The sequence below is a fragment of the Macaca nemestrina genome, chromosome 9, assembly GCF_043159975.1.
Source record: "Macaca nemestrina isolate mMacNem1 chromosome 9, mMacNem.hap1, whole genome shotgun sequence".
NCBI classification, from domain to species: Eukaryota; Metazoa; Chordata; class Mammalia; order Primates; family Cercopithecidae; genus Macaca; species Macaca nemestrina.
In genome coordinates, this window is record NC_092133.1 from 95,746,739 (window position 1) to 95,772,404 (window position 25,666).

General features: G+C 39.0%; 1 protein-coding gene and 1 non-coding gene across 7 annotated transcripts in view; one reads left to right on the forward strand and one right to left on the reverse strand.

Moving 5' to 3' along the window:
- The first annotated feature begins 442 nt into the window (after window positions 1-442).
- LOC139356353 (ribosome biogenesis protein BMS1 homolog) overlaps window positions 443-25,666 on the forward strand; it is a 51,714-nt gene continuing 26,490 nt past the window's right edge. For 3 of the 6 annotated variants that reach the window (XM_071070160.1, XM_071070162.1, XM_071070161.1), the window contains exons 1-12: window positions 443-650; window positions 1,568-1,758; window positions 2,907-2,986; window positions 6,039-6,227; window positions 7,317-7,459; window positions 8,180-8,301; window positions 8,644-8,831; window positions 9,538-9,677; window positions 11,642-12,402; window positions 12,593-12,694; window positions 13,642-13,799; window positions 17,571-17,652. In XM_071070160.1, coding sequence (XP_070926261.1) covers window positions 475-650; window positions 1,568-1,758; window positions 2,907-2,986; window positions 6,039-6,227; window positions 7,317-7,459; window positions 8,180-8,301; window positions 8,644-8,831; window positions 9,538-9,677; window positions 11,642-12,402; window positions 12,593-12,694; window positions 13,642-13,799; window positions 17,571-17,652 — 2,332 coding nt within the window. In that variant the 5' untranslated portion in view covers window positions 443-474. The remainder of the gene's footprint in view (window positions 651-1,567; window positions 1,759-2,906; window positions 2,987-6,038; window positions 6,228-7,316; window positions 7,460-8,179; window positions 8,302-8,643; window positions 8,832-9,537; window positions 9,678-11,641; window positions 12,403-12,592; window positions 12,695-13,641; window positions 13,800-17,570; window positions 17,653-25,666) is intronic. The other 3 variants (XM_071070163.1, XM_071070164.1, XM_071070165.1) reach the window with 1 other exon arrangement.
- Window positions 25,337-25,440, reverse strand: LOC139356459 (small nucleolar RNA U13). Its single transcript, XR_011608432.1, has one exon. It is a non-coding gene; the product is annotated as a small nucleolar RNA U13 (small nucleolar RNA).

Here is a 25,666-nt window from a genome sequence, read left to right on the forward strand (position 1 = left end):
GTTGATACTTAGGTCTGAGCTGTCCGGTGTGGTAGCCACATGTGACTTTAGAGTTAGAATGAAATTAATTAAAAATTCATTTTTTCAGTTTCCCTAAGTATATTGTTAAGTAACCACATGTGGCTGATGGCTAAATGGCTGAAAAGTACAGATATAGAATATTTCTATCCTTGCAGAAATAGATACTGCTGATGTTGACACTTAAGATGAATAAAAAGTAGCAGCAATAAAATGTAACTTTAGGAGAGGTAACTCATCTAATTTATAGCATAACAGAGAGAAATGAAATTGGCAATGGTTAAGCAATTTCTACCCTTGTTCAGTAAATAAATACATCATCTCTTCATAAAGAAATAAATGAAATTTACTGTTTTTCCCTGGGTATTGCCTGGATTGTAAAATGCTTCTCCCACCTCCTTACCCCAACCTTCTTCCTTGTAGGTTAGAGTTAATTGTTACTGGTAAATAGCTACAATGGAGACTAAAGACCAGAAGAAACACAGAAAGAAAAACAGTGGGCCCAAAGCTGCAAAGAAAAAGAAGCGGCATCTGCAGGATCTCCAGCTAGGAGACGAAGAAGATGCCCGGAAGAGAAATCCCAAAGCTTTTGCAGTTCAGTCTGCTGTGCGGATGGCTCGATCCTTTCACAGGTATGTTAGGGTACAGTCTGGTCGTTCTTCCATTGATTCTTTTTAAATAGTAGGAGCCTCTCACAGGTGACATTTGGATTCATGAGTCTAGTCCAGCTCCAAAGGACATGGAGATGCGTGGTGTGTGGCTTTCACTAAAACGTGAGAAGCTTTCCCATAGAAGCTGCCTTGCCTCCAGCATCTGCACACTGGTTGGTGTTTATTGCCCAAGATGCAAGAATTTATAGAATTTGTTTGTTCCTAAATTTTAAACTGTTTCTATGGTGATAAGTGTGCTTTTTTCCCCCTAGGTATGTTTTACATAGTTGTAATATAAAATAAAAAATTACAATATTTAATACTAACATAGCTTTATTTAGTGTGTCCTTGTGATATGCCTAGCGGTATACTTTAAACATTATTCAACTAAATGCTTCCAGCAGCCTTACCAGAGTAGGAATCATTCTTGCCCTCATTTTATGGGTAAGAAAACTGAGGTCAAGAGAACAAGTTACCTCCAATCATGTAACCAGTAAGTAGGAGAGCCAAATTTAACTCCAGAGCCTCTGCTCTGTTATGATGCACTGCCTCGGTGTTTACCTTTTGGTTTTTTTAAAAACTATTAAAATCACTCTTAAAACAGTCAGGTTTAAGGAGTGTTTAATTTTCAGCTCTCTATGCTATTGAAGTCGTCTTGTTACATCTTTATTGAACAGCAGTTATTTGGATGGGGCCAGAAGTTAACAAGTTAATAACTGACAAGTTAATTATATATTGTCTGTTGTCCTCTCAATAAAATGTGCTAAAGTACTCATATATATAAATGTACTAAAAAAGTTTACTTATAAAGTTGATACCTTTTACTCTATTTTGAAAGTGAGTTTACTATTTATTTATTTATTTATTTATTTATTTATTTATTTATCTTTAATGAATAGGACTCAGGATTTGAAGACAAAAAAGCATCATATTCCAGTGGTTGATCGAACTCCACTGGAGCCCCCACCAATAGTGGTAGTGGTGATGGGGCCTCCAAAAGTTGGAAAGAGCACTTTGATACAATGCCTCATTCGGAACTTCACCCGGCAGAAGCTGACCGAGATCAGAGGCCCTGTGACAATTGTGTCAGGTAGGAGATGCCGCAGCAGACACAGAGTTGGTGTGGCTGTTGTCATCTGAGGGACATGCATGCATTTGTTGTTTTCTTGAGCGGAACATGTTAAATATTGTCATATCATGTTACCTGTCTTATACTTTTACTAAGTTGGCTATAGCTTCAGAAAAGGGTAAGTTCCCGGAGATAACATGTGATAATGTTCACATTGAAAATGTGCACGTTTGCCTTATGAAGCCACATTCTGGTGGAAGTGCGAGTTTTCTCTTTTTCCTATGAGAATTGTCTGCTTTGGGAGATGGTGACCTTTCCAAGTTTGAGGGAAAATGAAACAAACTTCCAGTGGTAGAATGGGAATGTGCAGTCTGAAATCTCTTGTTATTGCAATAGTATAGTTGGATTGAGGCTTTTCTTTATCTTTGGAGCATCCATATTTTCTTTTCCCTTTTTTGAGACAGAGTCTTACTCTGTGGCACAGGCTGGAATGCAGTGGTGTGGTTACAGCTCACTGCAGCCTCAACCTCCCAAGTTTAAGCAGTCCTCCTACCTTAGCCTCCTGAGTAGTGTATGCCACCACACCTGGCTAAGTTTTCTTTTTTTCCCCTTTTTTTTTTTTTTTTTTTTTTTTTTGTAGAGATGGGGTTTCCCCATGTGGCTCAGGCTGGTCTCAAAACTCCTGGGCTCAAGGGATCTGCCTGCCTTGGCCTCCCACTGCACCCAGCCCATATTTTCTTGACCATTTTCTTTTTACCTTAATTTAGAAATAATTATTGTTATGAATATTCTGTTGCATTATGTTTGAGGGTGTTTGTAGCTATAGTGGGAATGCGGGAAGTTTTGATAGAGGTGAAGACTTTGGCCTGCAGCTGAACAGCAGGATCATGGTTATCATGGAGCCTGTGCAGTCCGAATTTTCCCTGTTTGAGCACTTTTATTCATCTGGGTAGACTTTTGATATTATTTAAATTTAGAACACAGCAAGAAAAACAGAATGGAATTTATTTTATTTTACCAGTTTTTGCCTATATAAACAAACTTCTGGTACACTCCTGTAAACTTACATGATGTTTTACTGGATGCAGTTAAAAAATGAAAATTAGAGTTGATGGTTAGAATTTTTTCAGGATCTTTTTAAAGTAAAATTTTCATCTTTTCACTTATAGGTAAAAAGCGCAGACTCACCATTATTGAATGCGGGTGTGATATTAACATGATGATTGATCTGGCTAAAGTAGCAGATCTGGTAAGTCAGCAGGGGCAGCCTTGGGTGCTGATGGAGACTTAGAGCATGGTGATAGGTTATTTATCCCTTGATGAAAGGAAGAGAGTCCTGTGATTATTAAAGGAATCATAGTCATCATCAGTGATACAGTAGATATGATTGAATTGATGATAATAATGGTAATAAATATTGTTATATTAATAATAAAAATGGAATGTGCACAATGAAATGTATTCCAAAATGTAAAAGCAAATCACGGGATGGAGAAAACCTTTAATGAACACAACTAATAAGAGCTCATTAATATGTATACATATATACATACAAATATATCATAGTAAGTACCATTTTTTCTTGGACTCTTCCTGGCACTGTGCTAACTGCTTTCTACAAATTTAGCTTACATAAATCCTTGATGCACCCTTGAGGTGAGTAGTTATTATCTGTAGTTTACATAAAATGAAATAGAGCCTCCCAGCAGTTAAATAACTTGTGTGAAGATGGGACCCTTGTTCCTGATGGTTCCAGAACCTTCATCCTTAATGATAATGCTAAAGTAAGTACATGAATTGCCCTGAAGAAGTGGTCAGAGTTTAGCAATAAAAAATCTAGACAGTACTCAGTGTATGGAAAATGTACATACTCTTGCATTTATGGAAATGATAATGTTCACTGTTCTGGTATTCTATTAACTTACGTTTTAAATTAGAAAAAATAAAAACAAATTAGCAAAAAAGTAAGCCATATTGATGAGGAAGTGTGGGGTGAGAGATACCTTGGTTTTTTTTAGACAGCTGTTTGGTAACAAAGAGCTACAGATTTTATACTTTGGCCCAGGAATACTCCTAAAATATGAAGTAAAAAGTAATACACATTTTAAAGTTGTGCCATTGTAATGTCAGAAAACTAAATAACATTCAAATTTTGAACATGTAATGCTACTATTAGTAAAAATAAGTGTTATTAATGTAGTGTAAGCTTACTAAATTTTGTGTACTTGAAATGATCAAAATAGTTCATAGAAGTCATTTGTTTCTCTTTTATGTAAAATGTAGCAAGTTTCTAATATTAAAGACATACATATTAAGAGATGCCTTTAATTTTATTTTTAATTATTATGGATACATAATAGTTATACATATTTATGGGGTACATGTGGTATTTGATAGAAGCATACAATGTGTGATGATCAAATCAGGGTAATTAGGATATCCATCACCTCAAACATTTATCATTTATTTGTGTTAGGAACATTTCAATTTCATTCTTGTAGTTATTCTGAATTATATAATAAATTGTAGTCCACCCTATTGTGCTGTTGGACACCAGAATTTATTCTGTCTAACTGTATTTTTGTACCTGTTAAGCTTTCCCTCTTTGTCCCTCCCTCCCTGCTCCCCTTCCCAGCCTCTTAACCATCATTGAGAGAGATGCCTATTATGTAAATCTTTTAAAGATTTTTCAAAAGGAACACACACATTTGGTAAAGTACTCTAACTGTAATGCAGGATACGCACAATGTGCATTTTTCTTTTTCCTTGGTGTAACCGCTGGTCATTCAGATCCCTGCAGAGCAGTATCCTTCTAGATGCATATAAACACGCATACCACCCTTTAAAAACACAAATGGTAGCTTATTTTACACACTGTTCTATGCTTTGCTTTTTTCATATAATGTATCTTGGAGGTATATAATAAGTAAGTACTGTAACTCTGCCTCCTTTTTAATATAATATTCCATTTTATGGAGGCACCATGATTTATTTAGCGTAGCTTATGTTGATTGCTCTGCTGTGGGTTGTCAAAGCCTCCTGTGTACAGCAAGGCACACACAATACATGAATTTGGGTGTGTACGTGCGTGTGTGGATTAGGGGAGTAACACTGGCTTAGATGACAAAGACTGGCAGCTGAGGGACTGTTTGTTCCCCGTTCTTCCTGACCTTACAACCAGCTGCTTGCCCCCTGGCACTCTGTGACATTAAATGTAGTGTGAGGATATTCTGCCTGTCCTTTGAGCTGGTCCAGTGTTGCTGGAACGCTGTGCTTGCTGCCTCAGTCTGCAGTGGCAGCTGTGCTTTCTCACAAGCCCACCTTCATATATTCTGTGGTTTCGGATTTTGAGTGTTGCCTAGTTTAATCAAAGATGGGCATTTCTGTTTCCATTTTTCTTTGTTGTTAATTTTAGTTATCTATGCAAAGATAAGAACAGAAATGTTTTTAATACTTAAACTAGAAGTTTCCAGGAATCAATTCTGAAATTATTTTGCATCTTTGAAGCATCTTAAAAGTTAAAAATTGGTCTCATCTGCTTATATTTTCTTACAGACTACCAATCATCATAATCTTACTGTTTTTTTTGACCTAATTCTAAAATGGCAGCTATTTAAAAAAAATTTCTTAACAATTGAGTTATCCAAATTAATATATAAGATAGAGGTTTCCACTGCATACTTCTCAGCAAAAAACAGATTTTTTTTTCTATGAGGAGATTGAAAGAAGAGATTGGTTTTCTGTACATATTTAATATATTTCATTGATTATCACTTTCTTCCCATTCTTTGGATGTCAGAGACCTGTTATTTGGCTTAAAAATACCTTACAGAAAACTTGATTTCTTTAAATTAGAATTTCTTAGGTAAGGGCCAGGTGAGACCCAGCCTTTTCTGAATTACTTCTCATACATTAAAATTCTTATAATGGAAGTTTGCATCCTAGTGGACATCGTCTTATGATTGGCTTTTAGAGCAAGTCAGAGGGTGGTGGTTTCTCTGTCTGGGTGATGCCTATGTAGTTATTTGATTTAGTCTGGAGTGCGACTTTTCTGTTGAGGGCCAGATAGTAAATATTTTTGGCTTTGTGGATCATATCTTTTACAGCTACTTAGCTCTGCAGTTGTAGTGCTCAGGCAACCATAGACAAAATGTAAATGAATTAATGTGGCTATGTTCCAATAAAACTTTAGTTACAAACACAGGTGATGGGCGGGATTTTGCCCGTGGCCAGTTGCCAACCCGTAGTGTAAGTGGTCTGTTTTGGTAGTTTCTTTGAAAAATGATGTGTTCTGTTTGTAGGTACTGATGCTTATAGATGCCAGCTTTGGGTTCGAAATGGAAACATTTGAGTTTCTAAACATCTGTCAAGTACATGGCTTTCCTAAAATTATGGGAGTTCTCACCCACCTCGACTCCTTCAAGCATAATAAGCAACTGAAGAAAACAAAGAAGCGATTAAAACACAGGTTCTGGACAGAAGTTTACCCGGTAAGAGGAGAAATGATTGTTGGATACTAGCAGTATAATCCTTTTAAAATAGACTGAAGAGGCCGGGCGCAGTGGCTAACACTTGTAATCCCAGCACTTTGCAAGGCAGAGGTGGTCAGATCACTTGAGCCTAGAGTTTTGAGCTCAGGGCAACATGACCAAGCCCCATCTGTACTAAAAATGCAAAAATTAGCCGGGTGTGGTGGTGTGTGCCTGTAATCCCGGCTACTCAGGAGGCTGAGAAGTGAGAATTGCTTGAACCTAGGAGGCAGAGGGTGCAGTGAGCTGAGATCACGCCATTGCACTCCAGCCTGGGTGACAGAGTGAGACTCTTGTCTCAAAAAAATAAGGAAGTAAAAATACTGAAGAGACATTACTAAACGTCTCTCTAGGATTCGCCTCCTGAATTCCGTTTGTGTATGTTCACAGTCCCTGGCCTCCTGAATTCCTTTGTGTGTGTGTGTGTTCACACTCTATGGCCTGCTGAATTCCTTTGTGTGTGTGTTCAGCCTCTGGCCTGCTGAATTCTTTTGTGTGTGTGTGTTCACAGTCTATGGCCTGCTGAATTCCTTTGTGTATGTGTTCGGTCTCTGGCCTGCTGAATTCCTTTGTGTGTGTGTTCAGTCTTCTGGAAGGTTTCCCTCAAGAGAGTGCTTGTTCTGGGCCTCTTGGTGTATCTCATTTGTCTCTGTACCTGCTGCGCCAGGCAGTGTCTGGCTGTTTTGGGGTCGGGACTTTATATAATAGAGTACATCAGAAATTTCTCCTAGTTACAGGACCAGGCACTGCCCCTTCCTTTCTATACTGTTCTGGTCCATCGGCCACAGAACCGTTTCTGTGCTCAGACGCCTCACCTCCCTCTCCTCACCATACTTAGATGGATGCCCCGGCTCAACTGCAGAGCAGTCTGCCTCTGTGGGGTTCTAATAAGTCCTGAAAGAAGCCAGCAAGGCCCTGGAAGCCTCAGGACAGTGGCTTTGCTGGAAGTCTCCCTTCTTAGGATTGCTTCTTGTTTAGAACTTTTATTTTGTTGCAGTATTGATGAGAATTTAATTGAAATTTAATTTTTAATTTTGCTCTAATGTTTAGGGTGCCAAGCTGTTCTACCTTTCTGGAATGGTGCATGGAGAATATCAAAACCAAGAAATCCACAATCTGGGCCGTTTTATTACAGTTATGAAGTTTAGGCCTCTCACATGGCAAACTTCTCACCCTTATGTCCTGGCAGACAGGTAAAAAGTGATTGTAAATTTTTTCTTCTTGGGCCATATATTTCAAAGCTAAAAAGGCTAGAAAAAGAACAGTGATAGGATTTATTTTGTGCCTGTTTGAATAGTGGGGATAGTAGTGTAGTTGATGGGAAATGTCTACTTATATCATTGCTCAAAGATGCTGTGCCTTTGGGAGTAAATTAATTATGAGATGTTTAGGAAAATGGGAGGACTTGGAAGCATTTAAGGCTACATCCTACGTTCAGCCTCAGTTTTGAGTGATGCTGCCTTCGTGCCCGGGTGCTTGAGTCCTTCGTGTGTGCCTTCACGGCCTTCAGTTTCCTTCCTTTGTGCTCTTCCTCATGTGGTTTTCTCAGCCTGGAATACCCTTTTTCCACCTGCCAGAATCCAAGCCACAGTAAAAATCCCAGAGCACAGGCTCACTCACTTCCAGCAAGGGATTTTCTGAATATGTTCTTCACTCTTCCCCGACCCCAGGTGGATGTCATCTCCCTGTCTGGTGTCTTCTGGAATGAATGTCACTTTCAGCCTAGAGACACAGTTGTGTGCCTGCCCGTTTTCCTCTGGTGGATGGGGAATGGTGCTTCTTTATTTCTGCATTTTCTAGTTTTCTAAATGATGTGCTTAGTGGACAATAGTGTGATGAGTCATTGACACCTGAAAGGAGGTATAGGAACTTTGGCATTCATTTCTGCTGCATGATTGAGTTTATTTTTCTAGGATGGAAGATTTGACAAACCCAGAGGATATCCGAACAAACATCAAATGTGACCGGAAGGTGTCACTTTATGGTTATTTAAGAGGAGCACACTTGAAAAATAAAAGCCAAATTCACATGCCAGGTATTCTCTTGTTGTAGTACATACTAGAATTACACATAGGATTCTTGGGATGACTTCATTTCTCAGGAAAACCGAAAAATGACCAAACAAGGGAAGATGGCCTCGCTGGAGGTTTTTAAAGTAACCCAGATGTGTGTAGGCCTGCAAAGGTGTTATCAAATCCCCTCTTCTCTGACCTCTTGTCTTGTAGCTAGAGGGCCACTGTTCCAGTGTGGCACAATGCCCTTCTTTAGTGTCATGGGTTAAGCCCTTGGACTATGGCTCGTTTTTAACCCCCCAGTCAACAGTAGATACTTCTGACTTCTTGTCAGCTGAAGCTTGCTTTTGGATCCTGTCTTCCAGGGGTAGGAGATTTTGCTGTGAGTGACATCAGTTTCCTCCCAGACCCTTGTGCTCTTCCTGAACAACAAAAGAAGCGCTGTTTAAATGAGAAGGAGAAGCTGGTTTATGCGCCTCTTTCTGGAGTTGGGGGTGTGCTGTATGACAAAGACGCTGTCTATGTTGACCTTGGTGGCAGCCACGGTTTTCAGGTATCGGTGAGATGGGCGTCATTTCTCTGAACTCTCATTATTCTTTCTGAGTCTATTTTTTAATCACAAAAAATAATGTAGTCAGCTTTTATTTATTGAAGATTTTTCTCTTGTACTTATAATAAAGGCCCAAATGCATATTGTAAATATATAGGATAAAAAAAATACTTTTTTTTCATTGTACCAAGCAGAAGAGTCCTGTCCTCCATTCCTCCTTGATCCATGTCCCCAGCGCGGGCCCTGCTGCCATGTGGTGCCTGCATGGCCCATCCCCGTTTCTACAAAATCAGTGTGCTTGCCAGCTCTCATTGGTCTTTTTCTCATTCACAATGGTCTCCTCATTCTGTATTTTAAAGTGGATTTCAAGTATTAATTTCTTAGTTCTGAAGTGGAATTTTATTGGGTTAAAATTAGGGTTATTTTAAAATGTTAGAAGAGCTAGCATTGTTGTAGCATTGGAGCTGAGGTTTTTCTACCTAGGTGTTTAGGTTATCAGGTTACATACTCCCTGAACTTTGGAAAAGTTTAATGGAGATGGGGATCCATTTTAAACTTTGTTGTAAGGATTTTCTTCTCTGCTTTTTGAGGCATTAAGAAAGGTTCTTAGGAAATGTGTCTAAGAGAATTTTGAGAAACTGAATGAAACCAGTGTCTCTCCAGGATCTTTGTGCTTTTCTCACATGCTCTTTCTTGGTGGTCTTGACAGGACGAGGTGGGGCCCACCCATGAGCTGGTCCAGAGTCTCATCTCCACCATCTCCACCATTGATGCCAAGATGGCTTCAAGTCGAGTGACACTGTTTTCTGATTCCAAGCCACTTGGGTCAGAGGATATAGATAATCAAGGGTAAGTCTGCTTTTTTTCTATTTTTAATAAAAAGATGTATTACAGAAGATCATATCACCCATAATTCAGCCATCATAACACATTTTGGTGGGATTCATTCTATGTTGTTTTGTTTTTCTTTGTGTGTGCATGTCTCTGAGGGCTCTTCACTTACCTGACATTACAAGGGAGTCTTTTCTTGAAATAAAATACAGGATGCATTTTTCAACAGACCCCAAATATTCCTCAAACACCACGCCATCTTCCATAGGTTGCCTTTGGTTTTTTAAGAGACGTGAGGCCACTTGGCTTTCTTTTGGTGGCCAAAACACTAGAGCAGAGTCAAGGAGTTTGTGGCTGTCCAGAAGCCACATGCCTTGTCTCTGAAAGTTTTATTTAGATTATGCTGTATTATCTCCCGTGGGTAGGTTTCCATGGACGTATGGCTTATGTGAATTATTTTTCAGTCTGGGTTGGGAATTTGTATACCTTTATACATAGTCGATGTTTGCAAAACATTGGTTTTGTTGTATTGATTTATGACTCCCAGTAAAATTTAGCTGAAAATTTTGAGATTATCTAGTTTGTAATTTGTTACAATGTGCATAAACTACCTAGCAGAATGCCTGACAGATGCAAAGTGTTCGCCGAAAGATCACTCCTTTATAATGAAGTTACTAGCGATTTTCATTTTTGTATATCCTTCTAGTCATCTTTATCTACAAGAATACTCTATTCTACTATAGTTACAGTTAAAATACATAATTTTATTTCTATATTCTGAGCATTTCCTTTTTCTGTACAGTCTTTATGTAGTCACCATTTTGTTATTATTGGTGTATTCTTTTTTTTGTGTGTGACAAGATCTTGCTTTGTCTCCCAGGCTAGAGTGCAGTGGTATGATCTGGGCTCACTTCAGCCTTGAACTCCCAGGCTCAAGTGGTCCTCCCGCTTTAGCCCCCCAAGTAGCTGGGACTACAGGAGTGCGCCACCACTCCCAGCTAATTTTTTTTTTTTCTAGAGATTAGGTCTCACTGTGTTTCCCAGGCTGGTCTTGAACTCCTGGGCTCAAGCAATCCTCCTGCCTTAGCCTCCCAAAGTCCTGGGATTACAGATGTGAGGCACTATGCCTGGCCTATTATTGCTATATTCTAACTTATCCATCTCTTTTGGTGTGATTTTCAGTTTTTTCAAATTTATGTTTTCATAATTTTATATATCTTGCTACATTAAATAGCTTCATACAGTTTTATACTGTGATTTTAGCCTCCTGATGATTCTTCTCTATCAGATATGACACTGGTGACTTAAAATGGATGTTCTTCCTCTGTCATTCCTCCTACATTTGTTAGCTGGCATTTTTAACAAAGAGCTTTCACTTCTCCCCTTTATTTCCGTATCACTGCTGACTAATGCACTTGCGTTTTGTTCCATGGGTTATTTTCCATCACTATCATTATTCTTCCTGATGCCTATGCTGTCCCAGATTTGGCCGCAGGAGCCTTCAGCCTGTCTCCTGTGTCCTTTCAACTGTCTCTGTTAGTCTTTGAGCATTTCTTACTTTCTGACAGAACAAGAGGATCCAGGCTCATTTTGCCCTCTTTCTGCCTTGGGCCTGGACTCAGCCATTTCTCTTAAGGATCATGTATTTTTAGGTTAGAAATTAATCAGCTTTCAAAAAAATCTACAAAACACTAACTTCCCTTTTGAGCAATTTTTTTCTAAAATTAGATTTTTGTTTTTTAAGGGTTATTCCTTTATTCTCTCTCTAAGTTTTTTTGAAGTGTGGTGTTAGGGAACCATGTCCGAGTTTGCTTATTAATTCTTCCAATGTTTATCAGATCATTTTTTCCCTATGCTATGTCATCTTAAACAATTCCTTGACATTTTCTGTTTCTTTGTATTTTTCATTGACTGTATTGCCATTTGTAGATTAGCTGATTAATGTACAAATTGAATTATTTTATATTTCCTTGGTAATACAGGCTATTGATGCCAAAGGAGGAAAAACAAATGGACTTAAAAACTGGGCGAATGCGTCGGAAAGCCATTTTTGGAGATGAAGATGAATCTGGAGATAGTGATGATGAAGAAAATGATGAAATATCCGAAGATGACGAGTTGGAAAACGGCTCTAGTGATGAGGAAGCAGAAGAGGAGGAAAATGCTGAGATGACTGATCAGTATATGGCTGGTAAGGGCGTCAAACGATGGAAACTTGAAGAGTTGGAAGAAGACAGTGAAATGGATTTGCCAGCATTTGCTGACAGTGACGATGACCTTGAGAGGAGCTCAGCGGAAGAAGGGGAAGCAGAGGAAGCTGATGAAAGCAGTGAAGAAGAGGACTGCACTGCAGGAGAGGGGGGCATTTCAGGATCAAGGGCTGTTGGAGAAGGTAGTAAAGCAGGGCTGTCGCCAGCTAATCGCCAGAGTGACCGTGTGAATCTGGAAAAGTCTTTGCTGATGAAGAAAGCAGCTCTCCCCACTTCCGATTCTGGGCATTGCACAGCTGAAGAGGCGTTTGCATCTGAAGATGAATCTGAAGAAAGCTCCTCACTCGGTGCAGAGGAAGAGGACTCAGAAAATGAAGAGGCTATTAGAAAAAAGCTTTCAAAGCCTTCTCAAGTGAGCAGTGGTCAGAAACTGGGGCCAAGGAACTTAATTGATGAGACCAGTGATATAGAAGATTTACTCAAAGAGGAAGAAGATTACAAGGAAGAAAATAATGATTCCAAAGAAACCTCAGGTAAGCTTAAATTTAGTTGGTTGCTGCTATCAACTTGGCTCTCGAAATGGTACCCAATGGAATGTCTCCATTTGGGGGTCTGTTGATTCTGTGATTTTGTTAACTGTTGAAATGCTGCATTGTGGATGGATCTTGAGGGAGGGGAGGCATGTAAACAAGCCTAACTGGAGGTTGGCTTTGGTCGTTTCAGGTGCCCTCAAGTGGAAGGAAGACCTTTCCAGAAAGGCAGCTGAGGCCTTTCTGAGGCAGCAGCAAGCAGCTCCAAACCTCCGAAAGCTTATTTATGGGACAGGTAAAGAATTCTGGTTCAGAGCTGGAAATGTTTTAGTTTCTCTGATTATTTAGATGAGGGAATTGGTTGGAGGATTGGGCTGGTATTGTTGACATCCATAATTGCTGTCCATCACATTTCATGTTTGACGGATGTCTCTAATCATCAGCTTATGAGGACTACACATTGGTCTTATAAAGTAGACTTAATGGGTTTGCTGTAAAACTTGATGCAAATGCTGTCCATTGCATTATGTTATGTTCCCTATTTAAAAGTCCTTCATGAGAATTTTTTTGTAGATTAGTGCCAAAAAATATTTCTGCCCATAAAAATATTTACTTTTTTGCTTTCTGAGAATTAGAACACTGTATAACACATTTTGTTCTCCCTTTTGCCCTTGTCCTCTGATTTTATGCTTTACTAAACTTACCTATATATTCTTTCTGGTAGAATTAATGCAAAAATAAATATATAGTGATGAACTTTACATTGTACTCCCTGGTTACTGCATGGGGAGATCAAGGCCACATGATGAGACTTTTGGGCTCAGCCCAGTGAATTGGGAAGATTGTTGTATACTGTTTTCATTCAGGTTTTGTCTAGGTACTCTTAGTGATGAGAGGCTCAATATTCTTTAGCGCTCTTCTTTAGTAATCTAAAGCTCAGCCTTTAAATGTCCCTTCCCTCCCTCCACCGCCAATATTCTCACTCCTTCTCAGCCTCTTAGCTGCTGCCGTGCAGGAGCGCAGGAGCCCCACACATGTACAGCAATAGCTTCCTGGCTCTCTTAATCTGTGACTGCCCTGCCCTCTCAATGCCTAACTCATATGTGGCTATTGCCATACCCATCACAGACAGAGGCCCTCAGTTCCTGAGTTCGAAGACTCATGGCCTAACTGGTTAAAAATGATGGGTCTTCTAGGGCTGTAGTTTTTGTTCTCACTTTTCTACCATGGTGTCCTCTTTAGTGGCAGAAGATAATGAAGAAGAAGATGGTGATACCCAAGAAGAGCTTGGAGGGTTGTTTCGTGTCAACCAGCCTGACAGAGAGTGTAAGCATAAGGCTGACTCTTTGGACTGTTCTAGATTTCTTGTGGAGGCCCCCCATGACTGGGATTTAGAGGAGGTAAGGCTGGGTAGTACATTTGATTTATTAGAGAATTAGAGAATTGTTCTAGAATAAGATTATCTGATGTCAATATTGCTTACCTGTTGTTGGCTTCTCATTTTTACAGGATTACAGGTCATTCTTCCAGATATTGCAGTGGGCACTTCATGCATCCTAAACAGTAACATGTTCTGAGTTTAGTTAGACCATGTACGTGGCCCACGGAGGACAGGTTCAGCTTCCAGTGTGGACAGTAGTGTGCATCTTTATTTTGAAGCATCACACATAAGTTTTTATACATCAGATGTATTTTGTGTCTTATCACTAGGATATACGTAGCACCCTTGAGTTAACATTTATAGTTCCTGCTGTTTGTAAGCATAGAGAAATCTGTGATACCTGTAAATGTTCTTCCTGCAGCTCACCACTTTGTAATCACACTGGAATTCATTTAGTACTCAAACTCACCACAGCTCACCCTCCTCTGAGACCTCTTCTCTTTCTCTCTCTCTCTTTTTGAGATATGGTCTTGTTCGGCAGCCCAGGCTGGAGTGTAGTGGCACAAGCCTACACTTAATGCACAAGTGACTCAATGCAGCCACAGCCTCCTGGGCTCAAGAGATCTTCCCATCTCAGCCTCCAGAGTAGCTGGGACTATAGGCATGAGCCACCAGGCCTGATTAATTTTTGCATTTTTTGTAGAGATAATGTTTCACCATGTTGAGCTACTTTCGAACTCTGGGTTCGCGTGATCTTCCTGCCTTGGAACCTCCCAGAGTGCTGGGATTACAGGAGTGAACCATCGCGCCAGCCCCTTTCTCTGTATTCCCTTCTGGAATATTCTGATCTTCCAAAGGCTGCCTTCTCTTTTGTCAATTCAGTTTGGCTTAGATGTCACTTCTCACAGAGGCCCAATTGCTATCATACTGCCTATTGTAATTCGCCAGATAACACTTAGTGCACTTTATGAGATTTTATTTAACCATTTTTTATGGTGAAATTTAATACAGATATAGAAAACCACGTAAAAACAATTGTTTAGCTTAATGGGTTGCCAGAAGGTGAATACCCCTGTACTCAACACTCAGGCTGGGAAATCAAGCTTTGCTGCTCAATTGTGACACCAGCCACAGTCCCCTTCCTCCCTGTAGAAGGAGGTGTGGTCCAGCCTCTTAAGGTGATGCGTTCCTTTTCTTCCTGGTTTCTTCCTCCATGCTTCTATAAGCATCACAGTTTACTTTTACCTGATTTTCCTTACTGTTTTTCAGTCTTATCTTTTAACATTTTTAGTGAACAGTCTTTCCTTCCCATTTCTTTTTTTGGTTACATTTTATTTAATAAACCAAGTCTTTGGTCTGTAGAGTTTCTTGTATTCTGGACTTTGTGGATTGCTTTGCATCCCTCTGCAGTTTCACAGGCCCTCCTGTATTTCCTGTGAGTGGGTACTGAGCAATACTAATAGAACTTCTGTGATGAGCGGAATGTATATCTGAGCTGTGGGTTGTGGCTACTTGTGGCTACTAAGCTCTTTAAATGTGGCTAATGAGACTGGAGAACTAAATTTTAAATTTTATTTAATCTTTGTTAAGATTAATTTAAATAGCCACGTATTTGTAGTTACCCTGTAGACAAAACATCTAGTGGTTGGACAGGATTTAAATTTGATTTTTATTTTTCAGCAAAACTGCTTCCTAAGTGGTGGTGTTTTCTCATTAGGAGGCGCATAAAGACTGGTTGTGTCCTTTTAATGATGTTAGATGTTATCAGTTGTTGGTGCTCAATGCCTAGAACCATCAATTTCTTAAGAACGTAGAGTGGTGATGTTCTATTCAATCATTTCTCTTTATGTATTAGCTGTAATACTTTAAAGAGAAACTTTTTGGCCGGGCGCGGTGGCTCAAGCCTGTAATCCCAGCACTTTGGGAGGCCGAGGCAGGCGGATCACAAGGTCAGGAGATCGAGACCACAGTGAAACCCCGTCTCTACTAAAAATACAAAAAAAAAAATTAGCTGGGCGCGGTGGCGGGCGCCTGTAGTCCCAGCTACTCAGGAGGCTGAGGCAGGAGAATGGCGGGAACCCGGGAGGCGGAGCTTGCAGTGAGCCGAGATCGCGCCACTGCACTCCAGCCTGGGCAACAGCGTGAGACTCCGTCTCAAAAAAAAAAAAAAAAAAAAAAAAAAAGAGAAACTTTTCCTCTTCTACTATTTGGTTATTCACTTCCATGTATGTAGGGTAAATGCTTGATTTTTTTTGTTTGTTTGTTTTTTGAGACGGAGTTTCGCTCTGTCACCCAGGCTGGAGTGCAGTGACACGATCTTGGCTCACTGCAAGCTCTGCCTCCCAGGTTCATGCCATTCTTCTGCCTCAGCCTCCCAAGTAGCTGGCACTACAGGCTCCCGCCACCATGCCTGGCTAATGTTTTTTGTATATTTAGTAGAGATGGAGTTTCACCATGTTGGTCAGGCTGGCCTCAAACTCCTGACTTTGTGATCCACCTGCCTTGGTCTCCCAAAGTGCTGGGATTACAGGAGTGAGCCACTGCTCCCAGCCCATGCTTGATTTTTTAATCAGTTTTTGGAGTGATTCTCCAAAGGATACTTGTTTGTGAGTATCACTGTGATGTCATGGATATAAAGGTAGTTGATGTGCCTTGTGCTCCTGCACCTGTTATCCGTTATTGAAGCTCCTCTTTATCCCACCTGTGGCCTATGAGCGTCTGTGCACACCAGCTCCTGAGTCCTTGTGTTACAATCGTAGTCGTTCTGGATCAATTCTTGCTCTGTGATATGAGAGAGCACTTGGAATCACCCATAAGAAGTCCTGATTTCTTTTAGTACAAAATGGTATTTCAACATGACAGCCTAGGCATAGGAATGCTTACTGCCATGAGTTGGTCATTACTTCTAGGCCTTCTCAGCTACCCGAACCAGGAGAGTTCTTATAGATATTTCCAGTTCACATTCAGGACTACATCCGATTCATTCTTCCACTGGAGAATTATTCCTGGTTGAATCAGAAGATGATGAAATTAGAGAATCGCATAATTATTCATTTGCTTTATACTCTCTCATTTCTCTTTTCAAAAGTGACTGTGCCGTTTTACTTACTCACTGGCACTGTATGTGGGTTCCAGTTTCACCACTTCTTCACCAGCACTTGTTATTATCTGTCTTTTTGATTATAGCCATCCTAGAGAGGGTGAAATTGTGTCTCATTATAGTATTGACTTGCATTTCCCTGATAATGATGTTGAACATCTTTTCATGTGCTTATTGGCTATTTGTATATATTCTTCATATTGTTTGCCCATTTCAAAAATTAAATTACTTAGTTGTATGCGTTGTTTATATATTCTGGATATAAGTCCCTTATCAGATACATAATTTACAAATATCTTCTCCCATTTTATAGGAATTAAGTTTTCAAACAGACAGGTTTAGATTAACAAATAGCAAGACCAACTTTGTAAACTACTGTCTCATTGCATCGCCTTAGAAACCTTAATACAATTGAAAATTAGTTGAATTAGTAATTATCTGTTTGTTTACTTACTAGGTTAGTAGACTAGTAGTATTTAATACTTTCCCTGTCTGCTGCTTAATGTGTTTTATCTCTGTGGTTATACTGTCTCCATCAAAGGTAAAGTTATTTCCTGGGCTCATTTGGAATGAGAATATTCATGAAGGTGGGAAATATTTAAAGGCAAGTCGTTGCCTACTGCCATTTCTTAGAGTTGTTTTGCTGAGTGATTGGAACATCTCACCTAAGTGCTGACTTTTCTGCGTAAGGTTATGAACAGTATCAGAGATTGCTTCGTGACTGGAAAGTGGGAAGATGATAAAGATGCAGCCAAGGTCTTAGCAGAAGATGGTAAGTGAAGAGCTGGGTTCTTCAGGAAGACTGGCTTCTCTAAACTTTATTTTCTTCTGTATCTTAGACAATAGTCAAATTGAAAATCATAGTCACTTGTGAAATGCTTTGGGGAATTCAGACAGGAGTAATGAGCCAGGTAATATTCCGGATTTTCCTTTTATGATTATCTTATTTTCTCAGTTGGCTAACTGATTTACTACATATGGACCTTAAAAGTGAGAAACTTTCCATAAATTTTAATCATGTGTTTGTTAAAAATAGATTTTGTGTGATGTGAAAAATACATACAAATGGCATTTATGTTTTTCTTTTCATAATAAAGGTAGTATGCATTGTAGAAAATTTAGAATGAAAAGTACATAACATACCAGAATTCTACTAACCCTTAAAAAACCTTTGTTAACCTCTTCAGTAGTTTCCTTCTAGTCATTTAAAAATCATGTGTATAAACCTTTTTAGTTGTTCTTTATATAATTTTTGGCAGGAGGATTGCTTAAGTGATGTACTTTATATAAATTTTGTCATTAAATTTTTTCAAAGATTTCATATTTATTATTTAAATATCATACCATTATTGAAGTCGTAGTTTTTTCAATATCTAAGTAGTTTTGTACTTTGCTCATTTTATAAAGAACTCCACACTGAACAACTTTGAAATAATTCTTGGCTCACGCTTTTTATTTTCATAAGATAGATTCATAAGTGTTATAATTGAGTCATTTTTATGGATTACAACTGCCACATGGTTTCTTGGAAGGTCATTCTTTTCGTTTTGTCTTGAGACAGGATCTCGCTCTGTTACCCAGGCTGGAGTGCTTTGGTGTGGTCATGGCCCACTGCAGCCTCAGCGTCGCAGACCCAAGCCTCCTGAGTAGCTAGGACTACAGGCTTGCATCACTACACCCAGCTAATTTTAAATTTTTTTGTATAGACAGTCTTTTTATGTTGCCCAGGCTGGTCTCAAACTCCTAGGCTTAAGAGATCCTCCTGCCTCAGCCTCCTAAGTAGCTTGAACCACAAATGTATACCACCATGCCTGGCTAATTTTTAAATAGTTCGTACAGATGGGAGTCTTGCCATGTTGCCTAGGCTGGCCTTGAATTCCTGGGCTTAAGCAATCCTCGCACCTTACCTCGCACCTTAGCCTTCCAAAGTGCTGGGATTATAGGCATGAGCCACTGTGACTAGTCTGTAGTATGTGAATGTATTCTTTTTTTTTATATATATACATATATATATATTTTGTCTGGGCTTTCAGGTTAATATCATTGATCTCTGTTGGTTCATTTATTATTACTATAATTTAGTACTCTATGTAGCTTTATCATGTTATTAAGACCCCAGTTATTAAAACTGTGTCTCAACAGTTTCTTTCTCTTTTTATTCTGCTAGGGGCTTTTTTAAGCATTCTCCTGACTATTCTCACTTGCTTATTGTTTTTTCCACAGGAACTTGAGAATCGTCTTTTGTTTTCAAAAGAAAGTATGGTGGGTTTCTTTTTTAATCACTTTAGTGAGGTATAATTGATGGTAAACTACAGTGTTTAAAGTGTACAATTTGATAAACTTTAATATGTGAGTATACCGTCGCCACAATCAAAATAATGAACACATTTATCACCCTCACAGTTTACACCACTGTGTAACCCTCCATCCTGTCCTCTTCCATTGCCAGGTACATTCAGCTGCCTTGTGTCACTATTCAGTAGGTTGTGCCCTTTAGAATTTAATCGAAATGGGATCCTACAATATGTGCTCTTTTCTGTCTGACTTCTTTTACTCAGCATGATTATTTCAAGATTCATCCATGCTGTTGCATCTTTATTTCTTTTTGTTGGCTAATGGGTAGTCCATTGTATGATGTATAGCAATTTATTTATCTGTTAACCTGTTAATAAACAATTATTTCCAGGTTTTGGCTATTATGAGTAAGGCTGCTGTGAACATTTTTGTAGAAGTCTTTATATGAACCACTTTTATTTCTTTTGGGTAAATAAGTAGTTCAGAATGGACTAAATGGGTCATATGATAGGTACACATTTAATTTTTTAAGAAATTACCCAACTGTTTTCTAAAGTGTTTACACCATTTTCCATTGCCACCATAACTTTATGTGACTTCCGGTTGCTTCACTCTACATCTTTGCCAGTACCTGGTAGTATCAGTCTTTTTAAATTGTAGGCTTTCTTTTAGGCATAGAGTGGTATCTTGAAGTTTTAGTGACTAATGGTTTCGGGCATTTTTCCATGTGCTTATTTGCCATCTGTGTCTTCTTTGATGAAATACCTGTCCAAATCTTTTGCACATTATTTTAATTGGGTTGAATTCTAAGAAATTTTATGTATTTTTGATACAAATTCTGTATGACATGTGATATGCAATTATTTTTGCCTAGTGTGTGCCTCGTCTTTTCTATTTTTAATAGTGTTTTTCACAGAGCAAAGTATTTAATTTTGGTGTAGGTCAATTTATCAAAACAATTTTTTTCGGGGGGAATGGAGTCTTGCTCTGTCTCCCAGAGTGCGATATGATCTCGGCTAACTGCAACCTCTGCCCACTGGGTTCAAGCTGTCCTCCTGCCTCAGCCTCCCAAGTAGCTGGGATTACAGGCGCCCGCCACCATGCCTGCCTAATTTTTGTATTTTTAGTAGAGATGGGGTTTCGCCATATTGGTCAGGTTGGTCTTGAACTCCTGACCTCAGGTGATCCACCCGCCTCAGCCTCCCAAAGTGCTGGGATTACAGGCATGAGCCACTATGCCCTGCCCAAAATTTTCTCTTATGGACTGTGCTTTTGATAGTGTATGTAAGAAATCGTTGCCTCACCCAACGTCACAAATTGTCTCATATATTCTATAAGTCTTATAGTTTCAGGTTTTACATTTAGGTCTATAATTCTTTTTGAGTTAATTTTTTATAGGGTGTTAGGTATGGATTTAGGTTCCTTTTGACATATTGATATCCACTTTTCCCAGCACCTTCTGCTGATAAACTATTTTTTTCCCTATTGAATTGCCCTGTATTGGTTGGCCATATTATGGGTGCATATTTCTGGGCTCTCTGTTCTGTTCCATTGATATATTTGTTTATTTTTATACCAATACCAACACTGTCTCTGTTACTTACAGCTTTATAATTAGTCTTGGAATTGGGTAGTTTTTAACTTTAGGTAGTTTTTCAAACTTTAGTCTCCTTTTCAAAATTGTTTTGGTTAATCTAGGTTCTTTGCATTTTCATATAAATTTTAAGATGAACATGTCAATTGCTATAAAAAAGCCCACTGCAATTTTGATTGGGATTTCATGGAACTTGTAAACAATTTGGGAAAATTGACATCTTAACCACATTGAGTTTTCTGATCTATGAACATAGTAACTCTCCATTTATCTTGTTCTTTACTTTCTCTCAGCAAGGTTTTCAGGATTCAGGTCTTATATCACTGTCAGCAATTTATTTTCATATCTACTTGTATTTATGTATGGCTAATATATAAGAAATGCAGTTGATTTTTTTATATTGGTCTTGTATCCTGCAATCTTGCTAAATTACTTGTTAGTTCTTTTTTTTTTTTTTGAGACAGAGTCTCGTTCTGTCACCCAGGCTGGAGTGTAGTGGCATGATCTCAGCTCACCGCAGCCTCTGCCTTCCAGGTTCAAGCAATTCTCGTGCCCCAGCCTCGCGAGTAGCTGAGATTACAGGCAGCCACTACCACACCTGGCTAGTTTTTTTTATTTTTAGTAGAGACGGGGTTTTACCACGTTGGCCAGGCTAGTCTGAAACTCCTGACCTCAAGTGTGTGTTTGGAGGGGAGGGGTAAACTTTGACTAAACAGTATTCATGGTTTTCTAAGTAAATACTTCTTACTACCCCAAGAATTCTTTTTTTTTATGCTGCTTTTTCTCCTGTTCTGCCTGGGCTTCCAAGTTCTGCTTTGACCTTTCACCCTGGTCCAATCTCATATGGTTCCCCCAGTTTCTGTGCGGGATGGTTCTGGGAGCCAAGTAGGATTCTCTTTATCTACAGAAAGGCTAAGATAGATCCCAGTGGTTTTACTTTCTTTCTTTCCTATCTGGATGACTTAATTTTTCTTGCCTTACTGCCCTGGCCTAAACTTCCAGGACAGTGTGGGTTAGAAGTCAAAGTAAACATCCTTGCTTTGTCCTGATTTTGCTTATTTTCCACGTGAACTTAATCGCCTTTTCTGGCTGGGCGCAGTGGCTCACGCCTATAATCCTAGTACTTTGGGAGGCCGAGGCAGGCAGATCATGAGGTCAGGAGTTTGAGATCAGCCTGGCCTGGTGAAACCCCGTCTCTACTAAAAATATAAAAATTAGCTGAGCATGGTGGCACATGCCTATAATCCTAGCTACTCAGGAGGCTGAGGCAGGAGAATTCCTTGAACCCAGGAGGCGGAGGTTGCAGTGAGCTGAGATCGCGCCACTGCAGTCCAGCCTGGGCAACAGTGCGAGACTCCGTCTCAGAAAAAAAAAAAAGAATCACCTTTTCTATTTCCAAAAGAAAAGTTTGTGGTACGTTTTTTCCTAATTAAACTTTTAAGTTTGAGGTAATTGTAGATTGACATGCACTTGTAAGAATGAATACAGAGAGATCTCCTGTATCTTATACTATAGCACTATCTATATATATGTACTGTGTATACTGTGTGTACTGTAATACAAGGTCACAGCCTGGATGCCAACATTGATACAATCTGCTGATCCTCTGTAGATTTTTCCAGTTTTGCCTGTGTGTGTGTGTGTTTTACGTTTGTGCGTATATACTTCTGTGCTCTTTTATCACATGTGTAGGTTTGTGTGTCTACCAACAGTTAAGATACAGAGCAGTTCCATCACAAGAATCGCTTGTATTGCTGTTTTATAAACACACCCACGCCCCTGCTGTTCCCCAGCCCCCAGTTCCTTCCCTTGTGAACCATAATGTGTTTTCTGTTTCTACAATTTTGTCATCTTCAAGAATGTTAAATAAACAGAATAATACAGTCTATAACCTTTTGTGAGGGGCTTTTTTTCACTCAGCATAATTTCCTGGAGATCCATTCAAGTTGGTACATATACCACAGTTCATTCCTTTTTATTGCTGAGTAGTGCTGCATTATGTGGATGTACTGGTTTGTTTAACCATTCATCTAAGATCAAGCTGGATTGTTTTCAGTTTGTTTTGTTTTGTTTTCAGACAGGGTCTTGCTCTGATGCCCAGTCTGGGTGCAGTGGTGTGGTGTTGGCTCACTGTAGCCTCGACCTCCTAGGCTCAAGTAATCTTCCCACATCAGCACCCCCAAGGAGCTGGGACTACAGGCATGCACCACCGTGCCTGGCTAATATTTTTTAATTTGTTTGTTTGTTTTATAGAGACAGGATCTTGCTGTGTTGCTCAGGCTGGTCTTGAACTCCTGGCCTATTTTCAATTTTTGCCTGTTAGAATTGAGCTACTATGAACATTTGTATACAGGTTTTTGTGTAAATATGCACTTCCCATTTTTCTGGGAAATAAATGCCCAATAATGCAATTGCTGGGTCATATGGTAATTGCACAGTTTCATAGGAGACTGCCAGAGTAGTTGGGCCATTTGATGTTTCTACCAGCAATTATGTGAGTGATCCAATTTCTTTACATCCTTGCCAATGTGTGGTGTTCTCGTTTATTCTAGCTAGTCTAATAGGTATGTGATATTTCATTGTGGTTTTAAGTTACACTTCCCCAGTGGCTAATAATGGTGAGCATTTTTTCATGCGTTTATTTGCATTTTTATATCTTCTATACAGATAAAAAATGTCTGGGGATGTCTTTTTTTTTGCACTTTTAAAAATTGGGTTGCATTGGGTACTGTGAGTTCATTATATATTTAACTCCATTGTCAGATGTGTGATTTGCAGATACTTTCTCCTAGTCTGTAGTTTTCATTATCTTAACGGGGCCTTTCACAGAGCAAAAGTTTTTATTTTTGATGAAATCCAATTTGCCAGTTTTTTTGTTTTTTGTTTTAGGGAATATGAAACTTGTATCAAGTCTGGGAATTATTTCCTATTATTTGATCCTGAAGTTTTTCTCCTATGTTTTCTAAAAGTTTTACAGTATTTTTTGTTTTCTCTTTACACCCATGATCTATTTTGATTTTTTCATTTTATAAGATATGAGGCTTAGGTCAAGGTTTGTATTTTCGCCTGCGGTTGAATAATTTTTCTAGCACCATTTATTTTATTGAATTGCTTTTGACTTTTGTAAAAAGTTAGTTGAGCATCTTTGTGTGAATCTGTTTCTGGGTTCTCTTGTATTCCACTGACTTCATGTATCAATCCTTTGGCCAGTACGACCCTTGCTGTCTAGGTTCCTGTAGCTTTATAGTGAGTGTTAATGTTGAATAGAGTGACTCCTCTTACTTTATTCTTCTTTTTCAAGATTGGTTAAGCTATCCCAAGGCTTGTGACTTTCCATATAAATTTTAGAATAAACTTGTTTATGTCTACAACAACTTAGCTGGGATTTTGATAGGGATTGCATTAAACCATAGATCAGTTTGAGGGGAGAATCTTTTTCTATTTTGAGTATTAAAATATATGAACACAGTATATTTATTCATTTTAGTTTTTTATTTCTTTCATCAGTATTATGATTTTCAGCATACTGGTTGAGAATATGTTTTGATAAGTTTAGACCTAAGTATTTCATTTTGATTGATTTTCATTTGTTTATCTTTTATCCTGCTAAACTCACTTATTAGTTGTAGAAGGATTTTGTTTTGTTTCGTCTTTGTAGATTGCCTGGTATTGTCTACACAGACAGTTGTGTAGAAAACATAGAGACAGTGTTATTTCTTTCTTTTCAACCTGTATGGCTTTATGGCTTTTCCTTCTTTTTTTTTTTTTTAATTAAATTTTTTGGGGGTAGTGATGGGGTCTCACTATGTTGCTCAGACTGCTCTCAAACTCCTGAACTCCAGTGATCTGCCTACCTCAGCCTCCCAGAGTGCTGGGATTATAGGCGTGAGCGACCACACCCGGCCTTCTTTCTGTTTTAAATTTTTCTGCCTTAATTCAGTGACTGGACTTTTAGTACAATGTGGAGTAAGAGTGCTGGGAGTGGACTTCCTATGTTGTTCCCAATCTTTTCACTGTTATTTATTTATTGTCATGATTGGATGTTGAATTTTGTCTAATGCCTTTTGGTGTCAGTTGATATGATCATCTGGATATGGGTTTCATTCTTTACTCTTTTGATATAGATTACACTGATCCTTTTATTTTTTGAGACACAGTCTTCCTTTGTCACCCAGGCTGTAGTACAGTGGTGCGATCATGGCTCACTGCAGCCTTAACCTCCTGTGCTCCAGTGATCCTCCTTCCTCCACCACCCAAGTAGCTGGGACTACACTTGTGTGCTATCATGCCTGGCTAATTTTTTTTTTTTTTTTTTTTTTTTGTAGAGCCGGGTCTTACTGTGTTGCCTAGGCTGGTCTTGGCTTCAAGGGAACTCTTGGCTTCAAGGGGTCCTGCCACTTCAGCCTCCCAAGCATTAGGTTTACAGGCAGGAGCCATCGCATCTGGCCTGATTAATTTTTTGAATGTCAAAGCAGTCTTGTATTCCTGGAATAACTCTCACTTGATCATGAATGAAAATGAAGATACAACATATGGAAATATGTGTGTTCTTTGTTTTTTCTTTTCATGTCAGATGGTTAATGTGCTAATGTTGTAACAAGGGTCAAGGGTGGCATATCCCACATATATGCATGAATACCCAGTCATCACACTTATGAACTATGAAACGATCGCCATGTGAAAATTTTTAAACAAATCTTTTTATGTGTTGTTGGATTCCATTTGATAGTATTTTGTTGAGGATTTTTTCATTCATGAGCGATATTGGTCTGTGGGTTTTTTGTTTTGTTTTGTTTTTTCTTTTTGTGGGGGTACTGTTTCATCTGATTTTGCCATTGGGATAATACTAGCCTCATAAAAAGAGTTGCAAAGTGTTCCCTATTCTGTTTTCTGGAGG